Below are 25714 nucleotides of genomic sequence, written 5' to 3'. Positions count from 1 at the left end.
AGCCGAGCCAAAGCCAGACCTCTGCCTCGAGCTTGGTTCGAGCCTCTAGTGGCTCGCTCACATCTATGTGGAACAAGTATCAGACACTGTGTTCAGGCGCCGGTCTGATCCAAACAACGCAAGCCCAGAGTAACCAGGCAGCCTGCCTGCTGCAGCATCAGAAGCAATGTGGGCTGGCGCAAATCAGGCTTCCAATGCCCAGGGTGATACTGAGGTGGCAAGTGCTGAGTGCAGACTTTAAGGAAGAGTAGGACGCAAACCAGTCAGGTCTATAGTCTTTCATTTACCACAAGCATACTCTCTGGACACCGGGACCAAGTTGTGTCCCTCAGAGAGGCCTGTGTTCCATTAGCGTTGCCTGAGCCACTGCAGCTCTTGGTCTAACAGTCCTTCTTCTCTGTCTCTTGCAGTATAAGTGCGCTGCAGCTCTTGGTCTAACAGTCCTTCTTCTCTGTCTCTTGCAGTATAAGTGAGCTGCAGCTCTTGGTCTAACAGTCCGTCTTCTCTGTCTCTTGCAGTATAAGTGCGCTGCAGCTCTTGGTCTAACAGTCCGTCTTCTCTGTCTCTTGCAATATAAGTGCGCTGCAACTCTTGGTCTCACAGTTGGTCTAACAGTCCTTCTTCTCTGTCTCTTGCAGTATAAGTGCGCTGCCGCTCTTGGTCTAACAGTCCGTCTTCTCTGTCTCTTGCAGTATAAGTGCGCTGCAGCTCTTGGTCTAACAGTCCTTCTTCTCTGTCTCTTGCAGTATAAGTGCGCTGCAGCTCTTGGTCTAACAGTCCTTCTTCTCTGTCTCTTGCAGTATAAGTGCGCTGCAGCTCTTGGTCTAACAGTCCTTCTTCTCTGTCTCTTGCAGTATAAGTGCGCTGCCGCTCTTGGTCTAACAGTCCGTCTTCTCTGTCTCTTGCAGTATAAGTGGGCTGCAGCTCTTGGTCTAACAGTCCTTCTTCTCTGTCTCTTGTAGTATAAGTGCGCTGCAGCTCTTGGTCTAACAGTCCTTCTTCTCTGTCTCTTGCAGTATAAGTACGCTGCAGCTCTTGGTCTAACAGTCCTTCTTCTCTGTCTCTTGCAGTATAAGTGCGCTGCAGCTCTTGGTCTAACAGTCCTTCTTCTCTGTCTCTTGCAGTATAAGTGCGCTGCCGCTCTTGGTCTAACAGTCCGTCTTCTCTGTCTCTTGCAGTATAAGTGCGCTGCAACTCTTGGTCTAACAGTCCTTCTTCTCTGTCTCTTGTAGTATAAGTGCGCTGCAGCTCTTGGTCTAACAGTCCTTCTTCTCTGTCTCTTGCAGTATAAGTGCGTTGCAACTCTTGGTCTCACAGTTGGTCTAACAGTCCTTCTTCTCTGTCTCTTGTAGTATAAGTGCGCTGCAGCTCTTGGTCTAACAGTCCTTCTTCTCTGTCTCTTGTCTAACAGTCCTTCTTCTCTGTCTCTTGCAGCATAAGTGCCCTGCAGCTCTTGGTCTAACAGTCCTTCTTCTCTGTCTCTTGCAGTATAAGTGCGCTGCGGCTCTTGGTCTAACAGTCCTTCTTCTCTGTCTCTTGTAGTATAAGTGAGGGTTCCCTCACAGGTCTGTGCTGTGAAGACCTCTCCTCGATTCTCACTGTAAACCAGTCCCTTGTGGAGCTCATCTTAAGTCAGAACCTGCTGTCTGACTCTGGAGTGCAGAGGCTGTGTGAAGGACTGAAGCATCCAAACTGCACCCTACGCACACTCTGGTAAGCACAGCCTCTGACTGGTCTATTAATATAAACCAGAGCTGAGGACAGGTGGGGGCTCCGGCGATGAGGATTAGAAATGGGAACTATGTATATCAAGGATGTTTATCACTGAGGGGGTCTGAGTGGCATCAGGCCCAACCACTGTAATAACCACTCTAATGACGTAGAGTTATCTCAAGTAACTATAACTCGTGCCGTAAGGTCACTATAACTAGTGCCCTCGTCATGCACTGCTAATCACTCAAATATTACATCACTCTTGACATCTTCTCTGACATCATTGATGATATCAATGTAACATCTGCAGAAAAACTATTGATGCGAAAACTGTGTAATGCGGGGGCACGAGCTATAGTTACTTGAAATAATCTAACCATCACAGCTGAATTTCTATGGTTTTGTGCGTGTAAAATCTGAACCTAACTATAACGTTCCTGTAACCTCCGTTATTTAATATATATATATATATATATATATATATATTTGTGTATATATGTTTATATGTATATATATGTATGTGTGTGTGTTATGTATTTATTTAAGTTATTAGCATTAATGTTCATATTACATTATGCAGATTTATGTCCCGTGGGAGGGGCCTGATATAGGCTATGTCTGTGTTATTCTTTACAGATTAGTTTACTGATCCGTGTCTTTCTGTTTAAGGGCATCTGCAGGATGCTGTACAATGACCTGTCCTCACTCACACCTCCTTTGCCCTCCGCAGGTTGGACAGCTGTTCCCTCACTGCCTCCTGCTGCCCCGATGTCTCCTCTGTTCTTTCCTCTAACCGATCTCTGACAGAGCTTCACTTGGCTGATAATAAACTAGGGGACTCTGGGGTGCAGCAGATATTCACAGGACTGAAACACCCAGACTGCAGGATACAGAAGCTCTGGTAAGGATGCTGCTGGCCCCTGCGTTGGCGACTTCATCGAGGATCGGGTTTGCAGGTTGCATGGGTAGTGCCAGTGTGTTGAAGTGCACAGAGACCCCTCAGATGCCCTTCTGTGTTGTGCCCCCACAGCTGTGGCGACCACAGAGGGATTTACAGGACATGATTCATACAGCGGCATCTACCTAACATGTAGGGGCCACCTTCATCCTGGTCCCCCGGGCTCTTCTGCCTCTGCACCCAGTGGATCAATGACAGAAAATCAGAAACAGAAACATCGTGTGGACAGAATATTGTGTCAAAAATATCAAGGTCCAACATATCGGGTAGGAAAGTGCGCATAGGCGAGTATAGATTTACCATTCTCAACTCCCCGTCTACGCACCTTGAAGATATTAGCCCATGACCTAATGTATGTAACATTCCCTGAAAGGAAAAGAGGGAACTGAGAAGTAGCGCCGGGCACTTCCTCTAATTTTCCTTCTGTAATTTGGAACCTTGAAGATATATATATTGTCAAGGTACCAGTGCGTGGAGTTATATATAGTGGGCCCGATTCACAGAACTAACTTAAGACAAAATCCTAAACTTACTACCATTTTGGTATTTACAGAAGGCACTTACTCATTTTAGTATTCACAGAAGGCACTTACTCATTTCGGTATTCACAGAAGTTAGGAGTCCTAACTTTAGGACTCCTAAATGCCTTCTGTGAATACCGAAAGCCTTAAAATTAGGATTTTTCTCAGTTTAGTAGTAGTAAAGTTAGGACACCTAACTTTAGGACTCCGAAATACCTTCTGTGAATACCGAAATCCTTAAAATTAGGATTTTTCTCAGTTTAGTAGTAGTAAAGTTAGGAGTCCTAACTTTAGGACTCCTAAACTGAGAAAACTCCTAATTTTAAGACTTTCGGTATTCACAGAAGGCATTTAGGAGTCCTAAAGTTAGGACTCCTAACTTCTGTGAATACCGAAGTGAGTAAATGTCTTCTGTGAATACCAAACTTAGTAAGTGCCTTCTGTGAATACGAAAATGGTAGTAAGTTTAGGATTTTGTCTTAAGTTAGTTCTGTGAATCGGGCCCAGTAAAACTCTGCTTACCTATTGAAACTTACCTTCACAATATTTTTGTCTTTGACATTCTTGACACAATATTTTGGCACACACTATTTCTGTTTCCGATATTCTGTCTCAGCACCTCACCCAGTTATGCACCACTGATCTCAGTTATCTATCTATGCATACACACAAGCTCCCATGCCGGCAGTAAAGTGAAACAAGCTGGCTCCACAGCTCCCATGCCGGCAGTAAAGTGAAACAAGCTGGCTGCACAGCTCCCATGCCGGCAGTAAAGTGAAACAAGCTGGCTGCACAGCTCCCATGCCGGCAGTAAAGTGAAACAAGGTAGCTGCACAGCTCCCATGCCGGCAGTAAAGTGAAGCAAGGTAGCTCCACAGCTCCCATGCCGGCAGTAAAGTGAAACAAGCTGGCTGCACAGTTCCCATGCCGGCAGTAAAGTGAAACAAGGTAGCTCCACAGCTCCCATGCCGGCAGTAAAGTGAAACAAGCTGGCTGCACAGCTCCCATGCCGGCAGTTAAGTGAAACAAGGTAGCTCCACAGCTCCCATGCCGGCAGTAAAGTGAAACAAGGTAGCTGCACAGCTCCCATGCCGGCAGTAAAGTGAAACAAGATATGTGTCAGCTCTGACCTATATGCCACAACTGCATGTTCGTCCACTCCCAAACCTTGCAGGTCATGAACTAATGATGCTTCTCTCTTTTGTGATGTTTCCTCTGTCTGTTCTGTTCATTTGGCCTTCAGTTATTTGATAAACATTTGTACAGTGTTTTAATATCATTTCAACATGATGTGTAGAAGTTGAGTGTGATGGTTTAATGTCTTCTGGCTCAGGGCAGCCATATAAGAGCCTTAAGTATATAAAGAAATATCTCCCTGATTGGAGCATGTCAGACTTCTGTATGACACAGAGGTCTCCATGGATCTCCCTCACAGGCATAACCCACGGCAGTGGCCGCTCCTAGGTTTAATTCTATCTCATAAATTCTCAGACTGCCCCACGCCACCAGATATTTGGTGTAACATTACAGTCAGCACTGACTATGGTGTAACACTGCAGTCAACACTGAGGGGAGCACAAATTGTGGACCACACGTATTATGACATAAAGGAGCAAACATTTCTGGGATGTGATGCAGTGTCTGGCCATACATCCTTTCCCCTGCCCAAACTGATTTTCATGACCTTCTGTACCATTTATCTCACATTCCTAATGTTCTTTTTTGTAAAAAATTGTGTTCAGGCCCATTGATTACACTTCATCCGGTCCGAGCCGGAGATTACGGTTCGAGCCGGAGAGTATGGCTTGAGCCGGAGAGTATGGCTTGAGCCGGAGAGTATGGCTTGAGCCGGAGAGTACGGCTTGAGCCGGAGAGTACGGCTTAAACCGGAGAGTACGGCTTAAGTCGGAGATTCCGACCCTATTGCAGACGTAAAGATGCGACTTGTAAATGACCTCTGTGAATTCCAAAAGTTGTGTAAAGTTAGGCTTTTGCCTCAGATTGCCTTTGTGAGTCGGGCCTGTTCCGAAAATGAGACTCTGTTGCCGTGATTGCTTGCCGCATTACATAGGAATTTTAGAATGAGGTTTTGGTTAGTTTTCCTCCATAATTGAGATAGATATTAGTTAATTATCTTCCCATGATCTTATTCGGTTGCAATTCAGCTTTGAAGGCCTGAAAATGTTTTAAGAAAATTTGGTTAGTAAAATCTTTAATGATATCCAGACCCATGCTTATCAAACATTGAAAATCTAAAAGAAAAATATATATAAACAATTTTTTACTGTAAATAACTTTTCTGCCTTCAGGTGTTCTTAAAATTGTGGATGAAAATACTGGTCATATATGATTGATTTTCTTATCCTATGTCCTAATAAATTGTCCATACCTGCCTCTTACATTGCTATGCATTGCTTTATTTGTATTTACAAATGTCCCATCTTTTATGGTCATGTTTGTGTTCTGGATTGGGTAACAGTCAATTATTTCTTTTTGGCATTTACTATGATCTTTTGTTTACCAACCTTTTTTGATACTCTGATCACCGAAATATCAGTGTAATGTGAAGTACACCCAGGATTAGTTATCCATAGCACCTCACTGACAGCTGTTTCCTTAAAAGAGAATGTCCAAAGTTCCCTGTCATGAAAATGCCCCACTCTTACTACTGTAGATGTCTAACAAACGTCCTGTCTTAACTTGTTATCAAGGAACCTGAAAAGGCTTTTTGAATTAGTCCCTGTTTGTTTCATGATCTGTGGCACACTCTTTTGGCAGGCAGGTCTCTCAGCACTCCAAGGACACCTGCCATACAAGGATAATCAGAAGCAAAGAAAGGGTCAAAAGTAGTCCAGCGCAGGAGATGTCAGTATCACACACAGTACCAGATGAGCAGTCCAATGAAAACAGAGATAATTTGATCCCAAACTGAGCAGCTCACCTGATGGTGTAATTTCACCCAGATTGTAGGAGTTGTGAATGCCCCATAAGTCTCCAACATATTTTAGAAAATGCAGCAAAGTAAAGTCTTTTCTCCAAATGATTTTGCTGGAATGTTTTTGCTTTTGAGACCGCGCTGATGGGGAGTTCATGACAAGACACAGCATAACTTAGCGATCTGCGTCAGAGCCTACAACTTTCCGCAACAGTTGTAAATTGTTCATGAGACCTAGACAGTTTGCACAGTTTTGTATCAGAAAGTAACACTTAGGAGATTGATCTGTTTGAAATGTGCCTTTTTGATGACTTCCACTCGGTTCCTTTTTCATGCAGAAGGATCCCCAGTCCTGCCTGGTGGGGATGTCTGATTCTCCTCTCCTCTCATGCCTCTGTGCCCAGATGGCTGGGTCCCTTCTGCTGCTGTGCTCGTCTCTTCCTCTCATGCCTCTGTGCCCAGATCTCTGTCTCTCATGCCTCTGTGCCCAGATGGCTGGGTCTCTTCTGTTGCTGCACTCTAGTCTCTTCCTCTCATGCCTCTGTGCCCAGATGGCTGTGTACTGTCTGCTGCTGCGCTCTTCTCTCTTCCTCTCATGCCTCTGTGTCCAGATGGCTGGGTCCCTTCTGCTGCTGCGCTCTTGTCTCTTCCTCTCGTGCCTCTGTGCCCAGATGGCTGGGTCTCTTCTGTTGCTGCACTCTAGTCTCTTCCTCTCATGCCTCTGTGCCCAGATGGCTGTGTACTGTCTGCTGCTGCGCTCTTGTCTCTTCCTCTCGTGACTCTGTTCCCAGATGGCTGGGTCCCTTCTGCTGCTGCGCTCTGGTCTCTTCCTCTCATGGCTCTGTGCCCAGATGGCTGGGTCCCTTCTGCTGCTGCGCTCTGGTCTCTTCCTCTCATGGCTCTGTGCCCAGATGGCTGTGTTCTGTCTGCTGCTGCGCTCGTCTCTCCCTCTCATGTCTCTGTGCCCAGATGGCTGGGTCCCTTCTGCTTCTGCGCTCTTGTCTCTTCCTCTCATGCCTCTATGTCCAGATGGTTGGGTCCCTTCTTCTGCTGTGCTCTTGTCGCTTCCTCTCATGCCTCTGTGCCCAGATGGTTGGGTCCCTTCTGCTGCTGCGCCCGACTGTTTCTCTCATGCCTCTGTGCCCAGATGGCTGGGTCCCTTCTTCTGCTGTGCTCTTCTCTCTTCCTCTCGTGCCTCTGTGCCCAGATGGTTGGGTCCCTTCTTCTGCTGCGCTCTTGTCGCTTCCTCTCATGCCTCTGTGCCCAGATGGTTGGGTCCCTTCTGCTGTTGCGCTCTTGTCTCTTCCTCTCATGCCTCTGTGCCTAGATGGCTGGGTCCCTTCTTCTGCTGCGCTCATGTCTCTTCCTCTCATGCCTCTGTGCCCAAATGGCTGGGTCCCTCCTGCTGCTGCGCTCATGTCTCTTCCTCTCATGCCTCTGTGCCCAGATGGTTGGGTCCCTTCTACTGCGCTCTTGTCCCTCCCTCTCATGCCTCTGTGCCCAGATGGCTGGGTCCCTTCTGCTGCGCTCTTGTCTCTTGCTCTCATGCCTCTGTGCCCAGATGGCTGGGTTTCTTCTGCTGCTGCGCTCTTGTCTCTTCCTCGCATGCCTCTGTGCCCAGATGGCTGGGTCCCTTCTGCTGCGCTCTTGTCTCTTCCTCTCATGCCTCTGTGCCCAGATGGCTGGGTCCCTTCTGCTGCTGCGCTCTTGTCTCTTCCTCTCGTGCCTCTGAGCCCAGATGGTTGGGTCCCTTCTTCTGCTGTGCTCTTGTCGCTTCCTCTCATGCCTCTGTGCCCAGATGGCTGGGTCCCTTCTGCTGCTGCGCTCTTGTCTCTTCCTCTCATGCCTCTGTGTCCAGATGGCTGGGTCCCTTCTGCTGCTGCGCTCTTGTCTCTTCCTCTCATGCCTCTGTGCCTAGATGGCTGGGTCCCTTCTTCTGCTGCACTCATGTCTCTTCCTCTCATGCCTCTGTGCCCAAATGGCTGGGTCCCTCCTGCTGCTGCGCTCATGTCTCTTCCTCTCATGCCTCTGTGCCCAGATGGTTGGGTCCCTTCTACTGCGCTCTTGTCCCTTCCTCTCATGCCTCTGTGCCCAGATGGCTGGGTCCCTTCTGCTGCGCTCTTGTCTCTTGCTCTCATGCCTCTGTGCCCAGATGGCTGGGTTCTGTCTGCTGCTGCGCTTGTCTCTTCCTCTCGTGCCTCTGTGCCCAGATGGCTGGGTCCCTTCCACTGCGCTCTTGTCTCTTCCTCTCATGCCTCCGTGTCCAGATGGCTGGGTCCCTTCTGCTGCGCTCTTGTCTCTTCCTCTCATGCCTCTGTGCCCAGATGGCTGGGTCCCTTCTGCTGCTGCGCTCTTGTCTCTTCCTCTCATGCCTCTGTGCCCAGATGGCTGGGTCCCTTGTGCTGCTGCGCTCTTGTCTCTTTCTCTCATGCCTCTGTGCCCAGATGGCTGGGTCCCTTCAGCTGCTGCACTCCTGTCTCTTCCTCTCCTGCCTCTATGCCCAAATACATGAGTCCCTTCAGCTGCTGCGCTCTTGTCTCTTCCTCTCATGCCTCTGTGCCCAGATGGCTGGGTCCCTTGTGCTGCTTCGCTCTTGTCTCTTCCTCTCGTGCCTCTGTGCCCAGATGGCTGGGTCCCTTCTGCTGCTGCGCTCTTGTCTCTTACTCTCATGCCTCTGTGCCTAGATGGCTGGGTCCCTTCTTCTGCTGCGCTCATGTCTCTTCCTCTCATGCCTCTGTGCCCAAATGGCTGGGTCCCTCCTGCTGCTGCGCTCATGTCTCTTCCTCTCATGCCTCTGTGCCCAGATGGCTGGGTCCCTTCTGCTGCGCTCTTGTCTCTTCCTCTCATGCCTCTGTGCCCAGATGGCTGGGTCCCTTCTGCTGCTGCGCTCTTGTCTCTTCCTCTCGTGCCTCTGTGCCCAGATGGTTGGGTCCCTTCTTCTGCTGTGCTCTTGTCGCTTCCTCTCATGCCTCTGTGCCCAGATGATTGGGTCCCTTCTGCTGCTGCGCTCTTGTCTCTTCCTCTCATGCCTCTGTGCCTAGATGGCTGGGTCCCTTCTTCTGCTGCGCTCATGTCTCTTCCTCTCATGCCTCTGTGCCCAAATGGCTGGGTCCCTCCTGCTGCTGCGCTCATGTCTCTTCCTCTCATGCCTCTGTGCCCAGATGGTTGGGTCCCTTCTACTGCGCTCTTGTCCCTTCCTCTCATGCCTCTGTGCCCAGATGGCTGGGTCCCTTCTGCTGCGCTCTTGTCTCTTGCTCTCATGCCTCTGTGCCCAGATGGCTGGGTTCTGTCTGCTGCTGCGCTTGTCTCTTCCTCTCGTGCCTCTGTGCCCAGATGGCTGGGTCCCTTCCACTGCGCTCTTGTCTCTTCCTCTCATGCCTCTATGTCCAGATGGCTGGGTCCCTTCTGCTGCGCTCTTGTCTCTTCCTCTCATGCCTCTGTGCCCAGATGGCTGGGTCCCTTCTGCTGCTGCGCTCTTGTCTCTTCCTCTCATGCCTCTGTGCCCAGATGGCTGGGTCCCTTCTGCTGCTGCGCTCTTGTCTCTTTCTCTCATGCCTCTGTGCCCAGATGGCTGGGTCCCTTCAGCTGCTGCGCTCCTGTCTCTTCCTCTCCTGCCTCTATGCCCAAATACATGAGTCCCTTCAGCTGCTGCGCTCTTGTCTCTTCCTCTCATGCCTCTGTGCCCAGATGGCTGGGTCCCTTGTGCTGCTACGCTCTTGTCTCTTCCTCTCGTGCCTCTGTGCCCAGATGGCTGGGTCCCTTCTGCTGCTGCGCTCCTGTCTCTTACTCTCATGCCTCTGTGCCTAGATGGCTGGGTCCCTTCTTCTGCTGCGCTCATGTCTCTTCCTCTCATGCCTCTGTGCCCAAATGGCTGGGTCCCTCCTGCTGCTGCGCTCATGTCTCTTCCTCTCATGCCTCTGTGCCCAGATGGTTGGGTCCCTTCTACTGCGCTCTTGTCCCTTCCTCTCATGCCTCTGTGCCCAGATGGCTGGGTCCCTTCTGCTGCTGCGCTCTTGTCTCTTCCTCTCATGCCACAGTTCCCAGATGGCTGGGTCCCTTCTGCTGCTGCCCTCTTGTCTCTTCCGCTCATCTCTCTGTGCCCAGATGGCTGGGTCCCTTCTGCTGCTACGCTCTTGTCTCTTCCTCTCGTGCCTCTGTGCCCAGATGGCTGGGTCCCTTCTGCTGCTGCCCTCTTGTCTCTTCCGCTCATCTCTCTGTGCCCAGATGGCTGGGTCCCTTCTGCTGCTGCGCTCTTGTCTCTTCCTCTCATGCCACAGTTCCCAGATGGCTGGGTCCCTTCTGCTGCTGCCCTCTTGTCTCTTCCGCTCATCTCTCTGTGCCCAGATGGCTGGGTCCCTTCTGCTGCTACGCTCTTGTCTCTTCCTCTCGTGCCTCTGTGCCCAGATGGCTGGGTCCCTTCTGCTGCTGCCCTCTTGTCTCTTCCGCTCATCTCTCTGTGCCCAGATGCTTGGGTCCCTTCTGCTGTGCTCTTGTCTCTTGCTCTCATGCCTCTGTGCCCAGATGGCTGGGTCCCTTCTGTTGCTGCGCTCTTGTCTCTTCCTCTCATGCCTCTGTGCCCAGATGGCTGGGTTCTGTCTGCTGCTGCGCTTGTCTCTTCCTCTCATGCCTCTGTGCCCAGATGGCTGGGTCCCTTCAGCTGCTGCACTCTTGTCTCTTCCTCTCATGCCTCTGTGCCCAGATGCGTGGGTCCCTTCTGCTGCTGCGCTCTTGTCTCTTCCTCTCATGCCTCTGTGCCCAGATGGCTGGGTCCCTTCAGCTGCTGCGCTCTTGTCTCTTCCTCTCATGCCTCTGTGCCCAGATGCTTGGGTCCCTTCTGCTGCTGCGCTCTTGTCTCTTCCTCTCGTGCCTCTGTGCCCAGACGGCTGGGTCCCTTCTGCTGCTGCGCTCTTGTCTCTTTCTCTCATGCCTCTGTGCCCAGATGGCTGGGTCCCTTCAGCTGCTGCGCTCTTGTCTCTTCCTCTCGTGCCTCTGTGCCCGGATGGCTGGGTCCCTTCTGTTGCTGCGCTCTTGTCTCTTCGTCTCATGCCTCTGTGCCCAGATGGCTGCGTTCCTTCTGCTGCTGCGCTCTTGTCTCATTCTCTCATGCCTCTGTGCCCAGATGGCTGGGTCCCTTCTGCTGCTGCGCTCCTGTCTCTTCCTCTCCTGCCTCTATGCCCAAATACATGAGTCCCTTCTGCTGCTGCGCTCTTGTCTCTTCCTCTCATGCCTCTTTCCCCAGATGGTTGGGTCCTTCTGCTGCTGCGCTCTTGTCTCTTCCTCTCATGCCTCTGTGCCCAGATGGCTGGGTCCCTTCAGCTGCTGCGCTCCTGTCTCTTCCTCTCCTGCCTCTATGCCCAAATACATGAGTCCCTTCTGCTGCTGCGCTCTTGTCTCTTCCTCTCATGCCTCTTTCCCCAGATGGTTGGGTCCCTTCTGCTGCTGCGCTCTTGTCTCTTCCTCTCATGCCTCTTTCCCCAGATGGTTGGGTCCTTCTGCTGCTGCGCTCTTGTCTCTTCCTCTCATGCCTCTTTCCCCAGATGGTTGGGTCCCTTCTGCTGCTGCGCTCTTGTCTCTTCCTCTCATGCCTCTTTCCCCAGATGGTTGAGTCCCTTCTGCTGCTGCGCTCTTGTCTCTTGCTCTCATGGCTCTGTGCCCAGATGCTTGAGTCCCTTCTGCTGTGCTTTTGTCTCTTCCTCTCATGCCTCTGTGCCCAGATGGCTGGGTCCCTTCTGCTGCTGCGCTCTTGTCTCTTCCTCTCATGCCTCTGTGCCCAGATGGCTGGGTCCCTTCAGCTGCTGCGCTCCTGTCTCTTCCTCTCCTGCCTCTATGCCCAAATACATGAGTCCCTTCAGCTGCTGCGCTCTTGTCTCTTCCTCTCATGCCTCTGTGCCCACATGGCTGGGTCCCTTCTGCTGCTGCGCTCTTGTCTATTCCTCTCATGCCTCTCTGCCCAGATGGCTGGGTCCCTTCTGCTGCTGCGCTCTTGTCTCTTGCTCTCATGCCTCTGTGCCCAGATAGCTGGGACCCTTCTGCTGCTTCGCTCTTGTCTCTTCCTCTCATGCCTCTGTGCCCAAATGGCTGGGTCCCTCCTGCTGCTGCGCTCATGTCTCTTCCTCTCATGCCTCTGTGCCCAGATGGTTGGGTCCCTTCTGCTGTGCTCTTGTCTCTTGCTCTCATGCCTCTGTGCCCAGATGGCTGGGTCCCTTCTGCTGCTGCGCTCTTGTCTCTTCCTCTCATGCCACAGTTCCCAGATGGCTGGGTCCCTTCCACTGCGCTCTTGTCTCTTCCTCTCATGCCTCTATGTCCAGATTGCTGGGTCCCTTCTGTTGCTGCGCTCTTGTCTCTTCCTCTCATGCCTCTGTGCCCAGTTGGCTGGGTCCCTTCTGCTGCTGCGCTCTTGTCTCTTCCTCTCGTGCCTCTGTGCCCAGATGGCTGGGTCCCTTCTGCTGCTGCGCTCTTGTCTCTTCCTCTCGTGCCTCTGTGCCCGGATGGATGGGTCCCTTCTGCTGCTGCGCTCTTGTCTCTTCCTCTCATGCCTCTGTGCCCAGATGCTTGGGTCCCTTCAGCTGCTGCGCTCTTGTCTCTTCCTCTCGTGCCTCTGTGCCCGGATGGCTGGGTCCCTTCTGCTGCTGCGCTCTTGCCTCCTCCTCTCATGTCTCTATGTCCAGATGGCTGGGTCCCTTCTGTTGCTGCGCTCTTGCCTCTTCCTCTCATGTCTCTATGTCCAGATGGCTGGGTCCCTTCTGTTGCTGCGCTCTTGTCTCTTCGTCTCATGCCTCTGTGCCCAGATGGCTGCGTCCCTTCTGCTGCTGCGCTCTTGTCTCATTCTCTCATGCCTCTGTGCCCAGATGGCTGGGTCCCTTCAGCTGCTGCGCTCCTGTCTCTTCCTCTCATGCCTCTGTGCCCAGATGGTTGGGTCCCTTCTTCTGCTGCGCTCTTGTCGCTTCCTCTCATGCCTCTGTGCCCAGATGGTTGGGTCCCTTCTGCTGCTGCGCTCTTGTCTCTTCCTCTCATGCCTCTGTGCCTAGATGGCTGGGTCCCTTCTTCTGCTGCGCTCATGTCTCTTCCTCTCATGCCTCTGTGCCCAAATGGCTGGGTCCCTCCTGCTGCTGCGCTCATGTCTCTTCCTCTCATGCCTCTGTGCCCAGATGGTTGGGTCCCTTCTACTGCGCTCTTGTCCCTTCCTCTCATGCCTCTGTGCCCAGATGGCTGGGTCCCTTCTGCTGCGCTCTTGTCTCTTGCTCTCATGCCTCTGTGCCCAGATGGCTGGGTTTCTTCTGCTGCTGCGCTCTTGTCTCTTCCTCGCATGCCTCTGTGCCCAGATGGCTGGGTCCCTTCTGCTGCGCTCTTGTCTCTTCCTCTCATGCCTCTGTGCCCAGATGGCTGGGTCCCTTCTGCTGCTGCGCTCTTGTCTCTTCCTCTCGTGCCTCTGAGCCCAGATGGTTGGGTCCCTTCTTCTGCTGTGCTCTTGTCGCTTCCTCTCATGCCTCTGTGCCCAGATGGCTGGGTCCCTTCTGCTGCTGCGCTCTTGTCTCTTCCTCTCATGCCTCTGTGTCCAGATGGCTGGGTCCCTTCTGCTGCTGCGCTCTTGTCTCTTCCTCTCATGCCTCTGTGCCTAGATGGCTGGGTCCCTTCTTCTGCTGCACTCATGTCTCTTCCTCTCATGCCTCTCTGCCTAAATGGCTGGGTCCCTCCTGCTGCTGCGCTCATGTCTCTTCCTCTCATGCCTCTGTGCCCAGATGGTTGGGTCCCTTCTACTGCGCTCTTGTCCCTTACTCTCATGCCTCTGTGCCCAGATGGCTGGGTCCCTTCTGCTGCGCTCTTGTCTCTTGCTCTCATGCCTCTGTGCCCAGATGGCTGGGTTCTGTCTGCTGCTGCGCTTGTCTCTTCCTCTCGTGCCTCTGTGCCCAGATGGCTGGGTCCCTTCCACTGCGCTCTTGTCTCTTCCTCTCATGCCTCTATGTCCAGATGGCTGGGTCCCTTCTGCTGCGCTCTTGTCTCTTCCTCTCATGCCTCTGTGCCCAGATGGCTGGGTCCCTTCTGCTGCTGCGCTCTTGTCTCTTCCTCTCATGCCTCTGTGCCCAGATGGCTGGGTCCCTTCTGCTGCTGCGCTCTTGTCTCTTTCTCTCATGCCTCTGTGCCCAGATGGCTGGGTCCCTTCAGCTGCTGCGCTCCTGTCTCTTCCTCTCCTGCCTCTATGCCCAAATACATGAGTCCCTTCAGCTGCTGCGCTCTTGTCTCTTCCTCTCATGCCTCTGTGCCCAGATGGCTGGGTCCCTTGTGCTGCTTCGCTCTTGTCTCTTCCTCTCGTGCCTCTGTGCCCAGACGGCTGGGTCCCTTCTGCTGCTGCGCTCTTGTCTCTTACTGTCATGCCTCTGTGCCTAGATGGCTGGGTCCCTTCTTCTGCTGCGCTCATGTCTCTTCCTCTCATGCCTCTGTGCCCAAATGGCTGGGTCCCTCCTGCTGCTGCGCTCATGTCTCTTCCTCTCATGCCTCTGTGCCCAGATGGCTGGGTCCCTTCTGCTGCGCTCTTGTCTCTTCCTCTCATGCCTCTGTGCCCAGATGGCTGGGTCCCTTCTGCTGCTGCGCTCTTGTCTCTTCCTCTCGTGCCTCTGTGCCCAGATGGTTGGGTCCCTTCTTCTGCTGTGCTCTTGTCGCTTCCTCTCATGCCTCTGTGCCCAGATGGTTGGGTCCCTTCTGCTGCTGCGCTCTTGTCTCTTCCTCTCATGCCTCTGTGCCTAGATGGCTGGGTCCCTTCTTCTGCTGCGCTCATGTCTCTTCCTCTCATGCCTCTGTGCCCAAATGGCTGGGTCCCTCCTGCTGCTGCGCTCATGTCTCTTCCTCTCATGCCTCTGTGCCCAGATGGTTGGGTCCCTTCTACTGCGCTCTTGTCCCTTCCTCTCATGCCTCTGTGCCCAGATGGCTGGGTCCCTTCTGCTGCGCTCTTGTCTCTTGCTCTCATGCCTCTGTGCCCAGATGGCTGGGTTCTGTCTGCTGCTGCGCTTGTCTCTTCCTCTCGTGCCTCTGTGCCCAGATGGCTGGGTCCCTTCCACTGCGCTCTTGTCTCTTCCTCTCATGCCTCTATGTCCAGATGGCTGGGTCCCTTCTGCTGCGCTCTTGTCTCTTCCTCTCATGCCTCTGTGCCCAGATGGCTGGGTCCCTTCTGCTGCTGCGCTCTTGTCTCTTCCTCTCATGCCTCTGTGCCCAGATGGCTGGGTCCCTTCTGCTGCTGCGCTCTTGTCTCTTTCTCTCATGCCTCTGTGCCCAGATGGCTGGGTCCCTTCAGCTGCTGCGCTCCTGTCTCTTCCTCTCCTGCCTCTATGCCCAAATACATGAGTCCCTTCAGCTGCTGCGCTCTTGTCTCTTCCTCTCATGCCTCTGTGCCCAGATGGCTGGGTCCCTTGTGCTGCTACGCTCTTGTCTCTTCCTCTCGTGCCTCTGTGCCCAGATGGCTGGGTCCCTTCTGCTGCTGCGCTCTTGTCTCTTACTCTCATGCCTCTGTGCCTAGATGGCTGGGTCCCTTCTTCTGCTGCGCTCATGTCTCTTCCTCTCATGCCTCTGTGCCCAAATGGCTGGGTCCCTCCTGCTGCTGCGCTCATGTCTCTTCCTCTCATGCCTCTGTGCCCAGATGGTTGGGTCCCTTCTACTGCGCTCTTGTCCCTTCCTCTCATGCCTCTGTGCCCAGATGGCTGGGTCCCTTCTGCTGCTGCGCTCTTGTCTCTTCCTCTCATGCCACAGTTCCCAGATGGCTGGGTCCCTTCTGCTGCTGCCCTCTTGTCTCTTCCGCTCATCTCTCTGTGCCCAGATGGCTGGGTCCCTTCTGCTGCTACGCTCTTGTCTCTTCCTCTCGTGCCTCTGTGCCCAGATGGCTGGGTCCCTTCTGCTGCTGCCCTCTTGTCTCTTCCGCTCATCTCTCTGTGCCCAGATGGCTGGGTCCCTTCTGCTGCTGCGCTCTTGTCTCTTCCTCTCATGCCACAGTTCCCAGATGGCTGGGTCCCTTCTGCTGCTGCCCTCTTGTCTCTTCCGCTCATCTCTCTGTGCCCAGATGGCTGGGTCCCTTCTGCTGCTACGCTCTTGTCTCTTCCTCTCGTGCCTCTGTGCCCAGATGGCTGGGTCCCTTCTGCTGCTGCCCTCTTGTCTCTTCCGCTCATCTCTCTGTGCCCAGATGCTTGGGTCCCTTCTGCTGTGCTCTTGTCTCTTGCTCTCATGCCTCTGTGCCCAGATGGCTGGGTCCCTTCTGTTGCTGCGCTCTTGTCTCTTCCTCTCATGCCTCTGTGCCCAGATGGCTGGGTTCTGTCTGCTGCTGCGCTTGTCTCTTCCTCTCATGCCTCTGTGCCCAGATGGCTGGGTCCCTTCAGCTGCTGCGCTCTTGTCTCTTCCTCTCATGCCTCTGTGCCCAGATGCGTGGGTCCCTTCTGCTGCTGCGCTCTTGTCTCTTCCTCTCATGCCTCTGTGCCCAGATGGCTGGGTCCCTTCAGCTGCTGCGCTCTTGTCTCTTCCTCTCATGCCTCTGTGCCCAGATGCTTGGGTCCCTTCTGCTGCTGCGCTCTTGTCTCTTCCTCTCGTGCCTCTGTGCCCAGACGGCTGGGTCCCTTCTGCTGCTGCGCTCTTGTCTCTTTCTCTCATGCCTCTGTGCCCAGATGGCTGGGTCCCTTCAGCTACTGCGCTCTTGTCTCTTCCTCTCGTGCCTCTGTGCCCCGATGGCTGGGTCCCTTCTGTTGCTGCGCTCTTGTCTCTTCGTCTCATGCCTCTGTGCCCAGATGGCTGCGTCCCTTCTGCTGCTGCGCTCTTGTCTCATTCTCTCATGCCTCTGTGCCCAGATGGCTGGGTCCCTTCTGCTGCTGCGCTCCTGTCTCTTCCTCTCCTGCCTCTATGCCCAAATACATGAGTCCCTTCTGCTGCTGCGCTCTTGTCTCTTCCTCTCATGCCTCTTTCCCCAGATGGTTGGGTCCTTCTGCTGCTGCGCTCTTGTCTCTTCCTCTCATGCCTCTGTGCCCAGATGGCTGGGTCCCTTCAGCTGCTGCGCTCCTGTCTCTTCCTCTCCTGCCTCTATGCCCAAATACATGAGTCCCTTCTGCTGCTGCGCTCTTGTCTCTTCCTCTCATGCCTCTTTCCCCAGATGGTTGGGTCCCTTCTGCTGCTGCGCTCTTGTCTCTTCCTCTCATGCCTCTTTCCCCAGATGGTTGGGTCCTTCTGCTGCTGCGCTCTTGTCTCTTCCTCTCATGCCTCTTTCCCCAGATGGTTGGGTCCCTTCTGCTGCTGCGCTCTTGTCTCTTCCTCTCATGCCTCTTTCCCCAGATGGTTGAGTCCCTTCTGCTGCTGCGGTCTTGTCTCTTGCTCTCATGGCTCTGTGCCCAGATGCTTGAGTCCCTTCTGCTGTGCTTTTGTCTCTTCCTCTCATGCCTCTGTGCCCAGATGGCTGGGTCCCTTCTGCTGCTGCGCTCTTGTCTCTTCCTCTCATGCCTCTGTGCCCAGATGGCTGGGTCCCTTCAGCTGCTGCACTCCTGTCTCTTCCTCTCCTGCCTCTATGCCCAAATACATGAGTCCCTTCAGCTGCTGCGCGCTTGTCTCTTCCTCTCATGCCTCTGTGCCCAGATGGCTGGGTCCCTTCTGCTGCTGCGCTCTTGTCTATTCCTCTCATGCCTCTCTGCCCAGATGGCTGGGTCCCTTCTGCTGCTGCGCTCTTGTCTCTTGCTCTCATGCCTCTGTGCCCAGATAGCTGGGACCCTTCTGCTGCTTCGCTCTTGTCTCTTCCTCTCATGCCTCTGTGCCCAAATGGCTGGGTCCCTCCTGCTGCTGCGCTCATGTCTCTTCCTCTCATGCCTCTGTGCCCAGATGGTTGGGTCCCTTCTGCTGTGCTCTTGTCTCTTCCTCTCATGCCTCTGTGTCCAGATGCTTGTGTTCCTTCTGCTGCTGGACTCTAGTCTCTTCCTCTCATGCCTCTGTGCCCAGATGGCTGGGTCCCTTCTGCTGCTGCGCTCTTGTCTCTTCCTCTCATGCCTCTGTGCCCAGATGGCTGGGTCCCTTCTGCTGCGCTCTTGTCTCTTCCTCTCATGCCTCTGTGTCCAGATGGCTGGGTCCCTTCTGCTGCTGGGCTCTTGTCCCTTCCTCTCATGCCTCTGTGTCCAGATGGCTGGGTCCCTTCTGCTGCTGGGCTCTTGTCCCTTCCTCTCATGCCTCTGTGCCCAGATGGCTGGGTCCCTTCTGCTGCTGCGCTCTTGTTTCTTTCTCCAAAGCCTCTGTGCCCAGATGGCTGGGTCCCTTCTGCTGTGCTCTTGTCTCTTCCTCTCGTGCCTCTGTGCCCAGATGGCTGGATTCCGTCTGCTGCTGCGCTCTTGTGTCTTCCTCTCATGCCTCTGTGCCCAGATGGCTGGGTCCCTTCTGCTGCATTCTTGTCTCTTCCTCGCATGCCTCTGTGCCCAGATGGTTGGGTCCCTTCTGCTGCTGCGCTCTTGTCTCTTCCTCTCATGCCTCTGTGCCCAGATGCTTGGGTTCCTTCTGCTGCTGGACTCCTGTCTCTTCCTCTCATGCCTCTGTGCCCAGATGGCTGGGTCCCTTCTGCTGCTGCGCTCTTGTCTCTTCCTCTCATGCCTCTGTGCCCAGATGGCTGGGTCCCTTCTGCTGCTGCGCTCTTGTCTCTTCCTCTCATGCCTCTGTGCCCAGATGGCTGGGTCCCTTCTGCTGCTGGGCTCTTGTCTCTTCCTCTCATGCCTCTGTGCCCAGATGGCTGGGTCCCTTCTGCTGCTGCGCTCTTGTCTCTTCCTCTCATGCCTCTGTGCCCAGATGGCTGGGTCCCTTCTGCTGCTGCGCTCTTGTCTCTTACTCTCTTGCCTCTGTGCCCAGATGGCTGGGTCCCTTCTGCTGCTGGGCTCTTGTCTCTTCCTCTCGTGCCACTGTGCCCAGATGGATGGGTCCCTTCTGCTGTTGCGCTCTTGTCTCTTCCTCTCATGCCTCTGTGCCCAGATGCTTGGGTCCTTCTGCTGCTGCGCTCTTGTCTCTTCCTCTCATGCCTCTGTGCCCAGATGGCTGGGTCCCTTCTGCTGCTGCGCTCTTGTCTCTTACTCTCTTGCCTCTGTGCCCAGATGGCTGGGTCCCTTCTGCTGCTGGGCTCTTGTCTCTTCCTCTCGTGCCACTGTGCCCAGATGGCTGGGTCCCTTCTGCTGTTGCGCTCTTGTCTCTTCCTCTCATGCCTCTGTGCCCAGATGCTTGGGTCCTTCTGCTGCTGCGCTCTTGTCTCTTCCTCTCATGCCTCTGTGCCCAGATGGCTGGTTCCCTTCTGCTGCTGCGCTCTTGTCTCTTCCTCTCGTGCCTCTGTGCCCAGATGGCTGGGTCCCTTCTGCTGCTGGGCTCTTGTCTCTTCCTCTCATGCCTCTGTGCCCAGATGGCTGGGTCCCTTCTGCTGCTGGGCTCTTGTCTCTTCCTCGCATGCCTCTGTGCCCAGATGGCTGGGTCCCTTCTGCTGCTGGGCTCTTGTCTCTTCCTTGCATGCCTCTGTGCCCAGATGTTTGGGTCCCTTCTGTTGCTGCTCTCATGCCTCTGTGACCAGATGCTTGGGTCCTTTTGCTGCTGCGCTCTTGTCTCTGCCTCTCACGCGTCTGTGCCCAGATGGTTGTGTTCCTTCTGCTGCTGCGCTCTTGTCTCTTCCTCTCCTGCCTCTGTGCCAAGATGGCTGGGTCTCTTCTGCTGCTGCGCTCTTGTTTCTTCCTCTCATGCCTCTGTGCCCAGATGGCTGGGTCCCATCTGCTGTGCTCTTGTCTCTTCCTCTCGTGCCTCTGTGCCCAGATGGCTGGGTCCCATCTGCTGTGCTCTTGTCTCTTCCTCTCGTGCCTCTGTGCCCAGATGGCTGGGTCCCTTCTGCTGCTGCCCTCTTGTCTTTTCCGCTCATCTCTCTGTGCCCAGATGGCTGGGTCTCTTCTGCTGCTGGACTCCTGTCTCTTCCTCTCATGCCTCTGTGCCCAGATGGCTGGGTCCCTTCTGCTGCTTCGCTCTTGTCTCTTCCTCTCATGCCTCTGTGCCCAGATGGCTGGGTCCCTTCTGCTGCTGCGCTCTTGTCTCTTCCTCTCATGCCTCTGTGCCCAGATGGCTGGGTCCCTTCTGCTGCTGGGCTCTTGTCTCTTCCTCTCATGCCTCTGTGCCCAGATGGCTGGGTCCCTTCTGCTGCTGCGCTCTTGTCTCTTCCTCTCATGCCTCTGTGCCCAGATGGCTGGGTCCCTTCTGCTGCTGCGCTCTTGTCTCTTACTCTCTTGCCTCTGTGCCCAGATGGCTGGGTCCCTTCTGCTGCTGGGCTCTTGTCTCTTCCTCTCGTGCCACTGTGCCCAGATGGATGGGTCCCTTCTGCTGTTGCGCTCTTGTCTCTTCCTCTCATGCCTCTGTGCCCAGATGCTTGGGTCCTTCTGCTGCTGCGCTCTTGTCTCTTCCTCTCATGCCTCTGTGCCCAGATGGCTGGGTCCCTTCTGCTGCTGCGCTCTTGTCTCTTACTCTCTTGCCTCTGTGCCCAGATGGCTGGGTCCCTTCTGCTGCTGGGCTCTTGTCTCTTCCTCTCGTGCCACTGTGCCCAGATGGCTGGGTCCCTTCTGCTGTTGCGCTCTTGTCTCTTCCTCTCATGCCTCTGTGCCCAGATGCTTGGGTCCTTCTGCTGCTGCGCTCTTGTCTCTTCCTCTCATGCCTCTGTGCCCAGATGGCTGGTTCCCTTCTGCTGCTGCGCTCTTGTCTCTTCCTCTCGTGCCTCTGTGCCCAGATGGCTGGGTCCCTTCTGCTGCTGGGCTCTTGTCTCTTCCTCTCATGCCTCTGTGCCCAGATGGCTGGGTCCCTTCTGCTGCTGGGCTCTTGTCTCTTCCTCTCATGCCTCTGTGCCCAGATGCGTGGGTTCCTTCTGCTGCTGTGCTCTTGTCTCTTCCTCTCATGCCTCTGTGCCCAGATGCTTGTGTTCCTTCTGCTGCTGGACTCCTGTCTCTTCCTCTCATGCCTCTGTGCCCAGATGGCTGGGTCCCTTCTGCTGCTGCGCTCTTGTGTCTTCCTCTCATGCCTCTATGCCCAGATGCTTGTGTTCCTTCTGCTGCTGGACTCCTGTCTCTTCCTCTCATGCCTCTGTGCCCAGATGGCTGGGTCCCTTCTGCTGCTGCGCTCTTGTGTCTTCCTCTCATGCCTCTATGCCCAGATGCTTGTGTTCCTTCTGCTGCTGGACTCCTGTCTCTTCCTCTCATGCCTCTGTGCCCAGATCTTTCTCTCATGCCTCTGTGCCCAGATCTCTTTTTCTCATGCCTCTATGTCCAGATGGCTGGGTCCCTTCTGCTGCGCTCTTGTCTCTTCCTCTCAGGCCTCTGTATCCAGATGGCTGGGTCCCTTCTGCTGCACTCTTGTCTCTTCCTCTCGTGTCTCTATGTCCAGATGGCTGGGTCCCTTCTGCTGCTGCGCTCATGTCTCTTCCTCTCATGCCTCTGTGTCCAGAAGGCTTGTGTTCCTTCTGCTGCTGCGCTCTTGTCTCTTCCTCTCATGCCTCTGTGCCCAGATGCGTGGGTCCCTTCTGCTGCTTCGCTCTTGTCTCTTCCTCTCGTGCCTCTGTGCCCAAATGGCTGGGTCTCTTCTGCTGCTGCGCTCTTGTCGCTTCCTCTCATGCCTCTGTGCCCAGATGGCTGGGTCCCTTCTGCTGCTGCGCTCTTGTCGCTTCCTCTCATGCCTCTGTGCCCATCTGGCTGGGTCCCTTCTGCTGCTGCGCTCTTGTCTCTTCCTCTCATGCCTCTGTGCCCAGACGGCTGGGTCCCTTCTGCTGCTGCACTCTTGTCTCTTCCTCGCATGCCTCTATGCCCAGATGGCTGGATTCCGTCTGCTGCTGCGCTCTTGTTTCTTCCTCTCATGTCTCAGTTTCCAGAGGGCTGGGTCCCTTCTTGTGTCTTCCTCTCATGTCTCAGTTTCCAGATGGCTGGGTCTCTTCTGCTGCGCTCTTGTCTCTTACTCGCATGCCTATGTGCCCAGATGGCTGGGTCCCTTCTGCTGCTGCGCTCTTCTCTCTTCCTCTCGTGCCTCTGTGCCCAGATGGCTGGGTCCCTTCTGCTGCTGCGCTCTTGTCTCTTCCTCTCATGCCTCTGTGCCCAGATGCGTGGGTTCCTTCTGCTGCTGTGCTCTTGTCTCTTCCTCTCATGCCTCTGTGCCCAGATGCTTGTGTTCCTTCTGCTGCTGGACTCCTGTCTCTTCCTCTCATGCCTCTGTGCCCAGATGGCTGGGTCCCTTCTGCTGCTGCGCTCTTGTGTCTTCCTCTCATGCCTCTATGCCCAGATGCTTGTGTTCCTTCTGCTGCTGGACTCCTGTCTCTTCCTCTCATGCCTCTGTGCCCAGATGGCTGGGTCCCTTCTGCTGCTGCGCTCTTGTGTCTTCCTCTCATGCCTCTATGCCCAGATGCTTGTGTTCCTTCTGCTGCTGGACTCCTGTCTCTTCCTCTCATGCCTCTGTGCCCAGATGGCTGGGTCCCTTCTGCTGCTGCGCTCTTGTGTCTTCCTCTCATGCCTCTATGCCCAGATGCTTGTGTTCCTTCTGCTGCTGCACTCTTGTCTCATCCTCTCATGCCTCTATGTCCAGATGGCTGGGTCCCTTCTGCTGCTGCGCTCTTGTCTCTTCCTCTCATGCCTCTGTGCCCAGATGGCTGGGTCCCTTCTGCTGCTGGGCTCTTGTCTCTTCCTCTCATGCCTCTGTGCCCAGATGGCTGGGTCCCTTCTGCTGCTGCGCTCTTGTCTCTTCCTCTCATGCCTCTGTGCCCAGATGGCTGGGTCCTTCTGCTGCTGCGCTCTTGTCTCTTCCTCTTGTGCCTCTGTGCCCAGATGGTTGGGTCCCTTCTGCTGCTGCCCTCTTGTCTCTTCCTCTCATGCCTCTGTGCCCAGATGGTTGGGTCCCTTCTGCTGCTGCCCTCTTGTCTCTTCCTCTCATGGCTCTGTGCCCAGATGGCTGGGTCCCTTCTGCTGTGCTCTTGTCTCTTGCTCTCATGCCTCTGTGCCCAGATGCTTGGGCCCCTTCTGCTGCTGCGCTCTTGTCTCTTCCTCTCATGCCTCTGTGCCCAGATGGCTGGGTCCCTTCTGCTGCTGCGCTCTTGTCTCTTCCTCTCGTGCCTCTGTGCCCAGATGGCTGGGTCCCTTCTGCTGCTGCGCTCATGTCTCTTCCTCTCATGCCTCTGTGTCCAGAAGGCTTGTGTTCCTTCTGCTGCTGCGCTCTTGTCTCTTCCTCTCATGTCTCTGTGCCCAGATGGCTGAGTCTCTTCTGCTGCTGTGCTCTTGTCTCTTTCTCTCATGCCTCTGTGCCCAGATGCGTGGGTCCCTTCTGCTGCTTCGCTCTTGTCTCTTCCTCTCGTGCCTCTGTGCCCAGATGGCTGGGTCCCTTCTGCTGCTGCGCTCTTGTCTCTTCCTCTCGTGCCTCTGTGCCCAGATGGCTGGGTCCCTTCTGCTGCTGCGCTCTTGTCTCTTCCTCTCGTGCCTCTGTGCCCAGATGGCTGGGTCCCTTCTGCTGCTGCGCTCTTGTCTCTTCCTCGCATGCCTCTGTGCCCAGATGGCTGGGTCCCTACTGCTGCTGCGCTCTTGTCTCTTCCTCTGATGGCTCTGTGCCCAGATGGCTGGGTCCCTTCTGCTGCGCTCTTGTCTCTTCCTCTCATGCCTCTGTGCCCAGATGCTTGGGTCCCTCCTGCTGCTGCGCTCATGTCTCTTCCTCTCATGCCTTTGTGCCCAGATGGTTGGGTCTCTTCTGCTGCGCTCTTGTCTCTTCCTCTCATGCCTCTGTGCCCAGATGCTTGGGTCCCTCCTACTGCTGCGCTCATGTCTCTTCCTCTCATGCCTCTGTGCCCAGATGGTTGGGTCCCTTCTGCTGCTACGCTCTTGTCTCTTCCTCTCGTGCCTCTGTGCCCAGATGGTTGGGTCCTTTCTGCTGCTGCGCTCTTGTCTCTTCCTCTCGTGCCTCTGTGCCCAGATGGCTGGGTCCCTTCTGCTGCTGCGCTCTTGTCTCTTCCTCTCATGCCTCTGTGTCCAGATGGCTGGGTCCCTTCTGCTGCTGCGCTCTTGTCTCTTCCTCTCATGCCTCTGTGTCCAGATGGCTGGGTCTCTTCTGCTGCTGCGCTCTTGTCTCTTCCTCTCATGCCTCTGTGCCCAGATGGCTGGGTCTCTTCTGCTGCTGCGCTCTTGTCTCTTCCGCTCATCTCTCTGTTCCCAGATGCTTGGGTCCCTTCTGCTGCGCTCTTGTCTCTTGCTCTCGTGCCTCTGTGCCCAGATGCTTGTGCCCCTTCTGCTGCTGCGCTCTTGTCTCTTCCTCTCATGCCTCTGTGCCCAGATGCTTGGGTCCCTTCTGCTGCTGTGCTCTTGTGTCTTCCTCTCATGCCTCTGTGCCCAGATGGCTGGGTCCCTTCTGCTGCTGCGCTCATGTCTCTTCCTCTCATGCCTCTGTGCCCAGATGCTTGGGTCCCTTCTGCTGCTGCGCTCTTGTCCCTTCCTCTCATGCCTCTGTGCCCAGATGGCTGGGTCTCTTCTGCTGCTGCGCTCTTGTCCCTTCCTCTCATGCCTCTGTGCCCAGATGGCTGGGTCTCTTCTGCTGCTGTGCTCTTGTCTCTTCCTCTCATGCCTCTCATGCCTCTGTGTCCAGATGGCTGGGTCCCTTCTGCTGCTGCGCTCTTGTCTCTTTCTCTCATGCCTCTGTGTCCACATGGCTGGGTCTCTTCTGCTGCTGCGCTCTTGTCTCTTCCTCTCATGCCTCTGTGCCCAGATGGCTGGGTCCCTTCTACTGCTGCGCTCTTGTCTCTTCCTCTCATGCCTCTGTGCCCAGATGGCTGGGTCCCTTCTGCTGCTGCATTCTCGTCTCTCCCTCTCATGCCTCTGTGCCCACATCTCTTTCTCTCATGCCTCTATGTCCAGATGGCTGGGTCCCTTATGCTGCTGCGCTCTTGTCTCTTCCTCTCTTGCCTCTGTGCCCAGATGGTTGGGTCCCTTCTGCTTCTGCGCTCTTGTCTCTTCCTCTCATGCCTCTGTGCCCAGATGGCTGGGTCCCTTCTACTGCTGCGCTCTTGTCTCTTCCTCTCATGCCTCTGTGCCCAGATGGCTGGGTCCCTTCTGCTGCTGCATTCTCGTCTCTCCCTCTCATGCCTCTGTGTCCACATCTCTTTCTCTCATGCCTCTATGTCCAGATGGCTGGGTCCCTTCTGCTGCTGCGCTCTTGTCTCTTCCTCTCATGCCTCTGTGCCCAGATGGCTGGGTCCCTTCTGCTGCTGCGCTCTTGTCTCTTCCTCTCTTGCCTCTGTGCCCATCTGGCTGGGTCCCTTCTGCTGCTGCGCTCTTGTCTCTTCCTCTCATGCCTCTGTGCCCAGATGGCTGGGTCCCTTCTGCTGCTGCGCTCTTGTCTCTTCCTCTCATGCCTATGTGCCCAGATGGCTGGGTCCCTTCTGCTGCTGCTCTCTTGTCTCTTCCTCTCATGCCTCTATGTCCAGATGGCTGGGTCCCTTCTGCTGCGCTCTTGTCTCTTCCTCTCATGCCTCTATGTCCAGATGGCTGGTTCTCTTCTGCTGCTGCACTCTTGTCTCTTCCTCTCGTGCCTCTGTGCCCAGATGGGTGGGTCCTTTCTGCTGCT

At 54.8% G+C, this 25714-nt stretch overlaps 1 protein-coding gene across 2 annotated transcripts in view; it reads left to right on the top strand.

Moving 5' to 3' along the window:
• Window positions 1-25714, top strand: part of LOC146822508 (uncharacterized) — a 698810-nt gene that overhangs the window by 505155 nt on the left and 167941 nt on the right. For both annotated transcript variants that reach the window (XM_085613620.1, XM_085613621.1), the window contains exons 20-21: window positions 1543-1713; window positions 2444-2614. In XM_085613620.1, the coding sequence (XP_085469746.1) occupies window positions 1543-1713; window positions 2444-2614 (342 nt within the window). The remainder of the gene's footprint in view (window positions 1-1542; window positions 1714-2443; window positions 2615-25714) is intronic.

The sequence above is a fragment of the Triturus cristatus genome, chromosome 6 (assembly GCF_964204655.1).
Source record: "Triturus cristatus chromosome 6, aTriCri1.1, whole genome shotgun sequence".
NCBI lineage: Eukaryota > Metazoa > Chordata > Amphibia > Caudata > Salamandridae > Triturus > Triturus cristatus.
The sequence above is the reverse complement of the archived record's forward strand: the minus strand, read 5'-3'. Positions and strand labels throughout refer to the sequence as shown.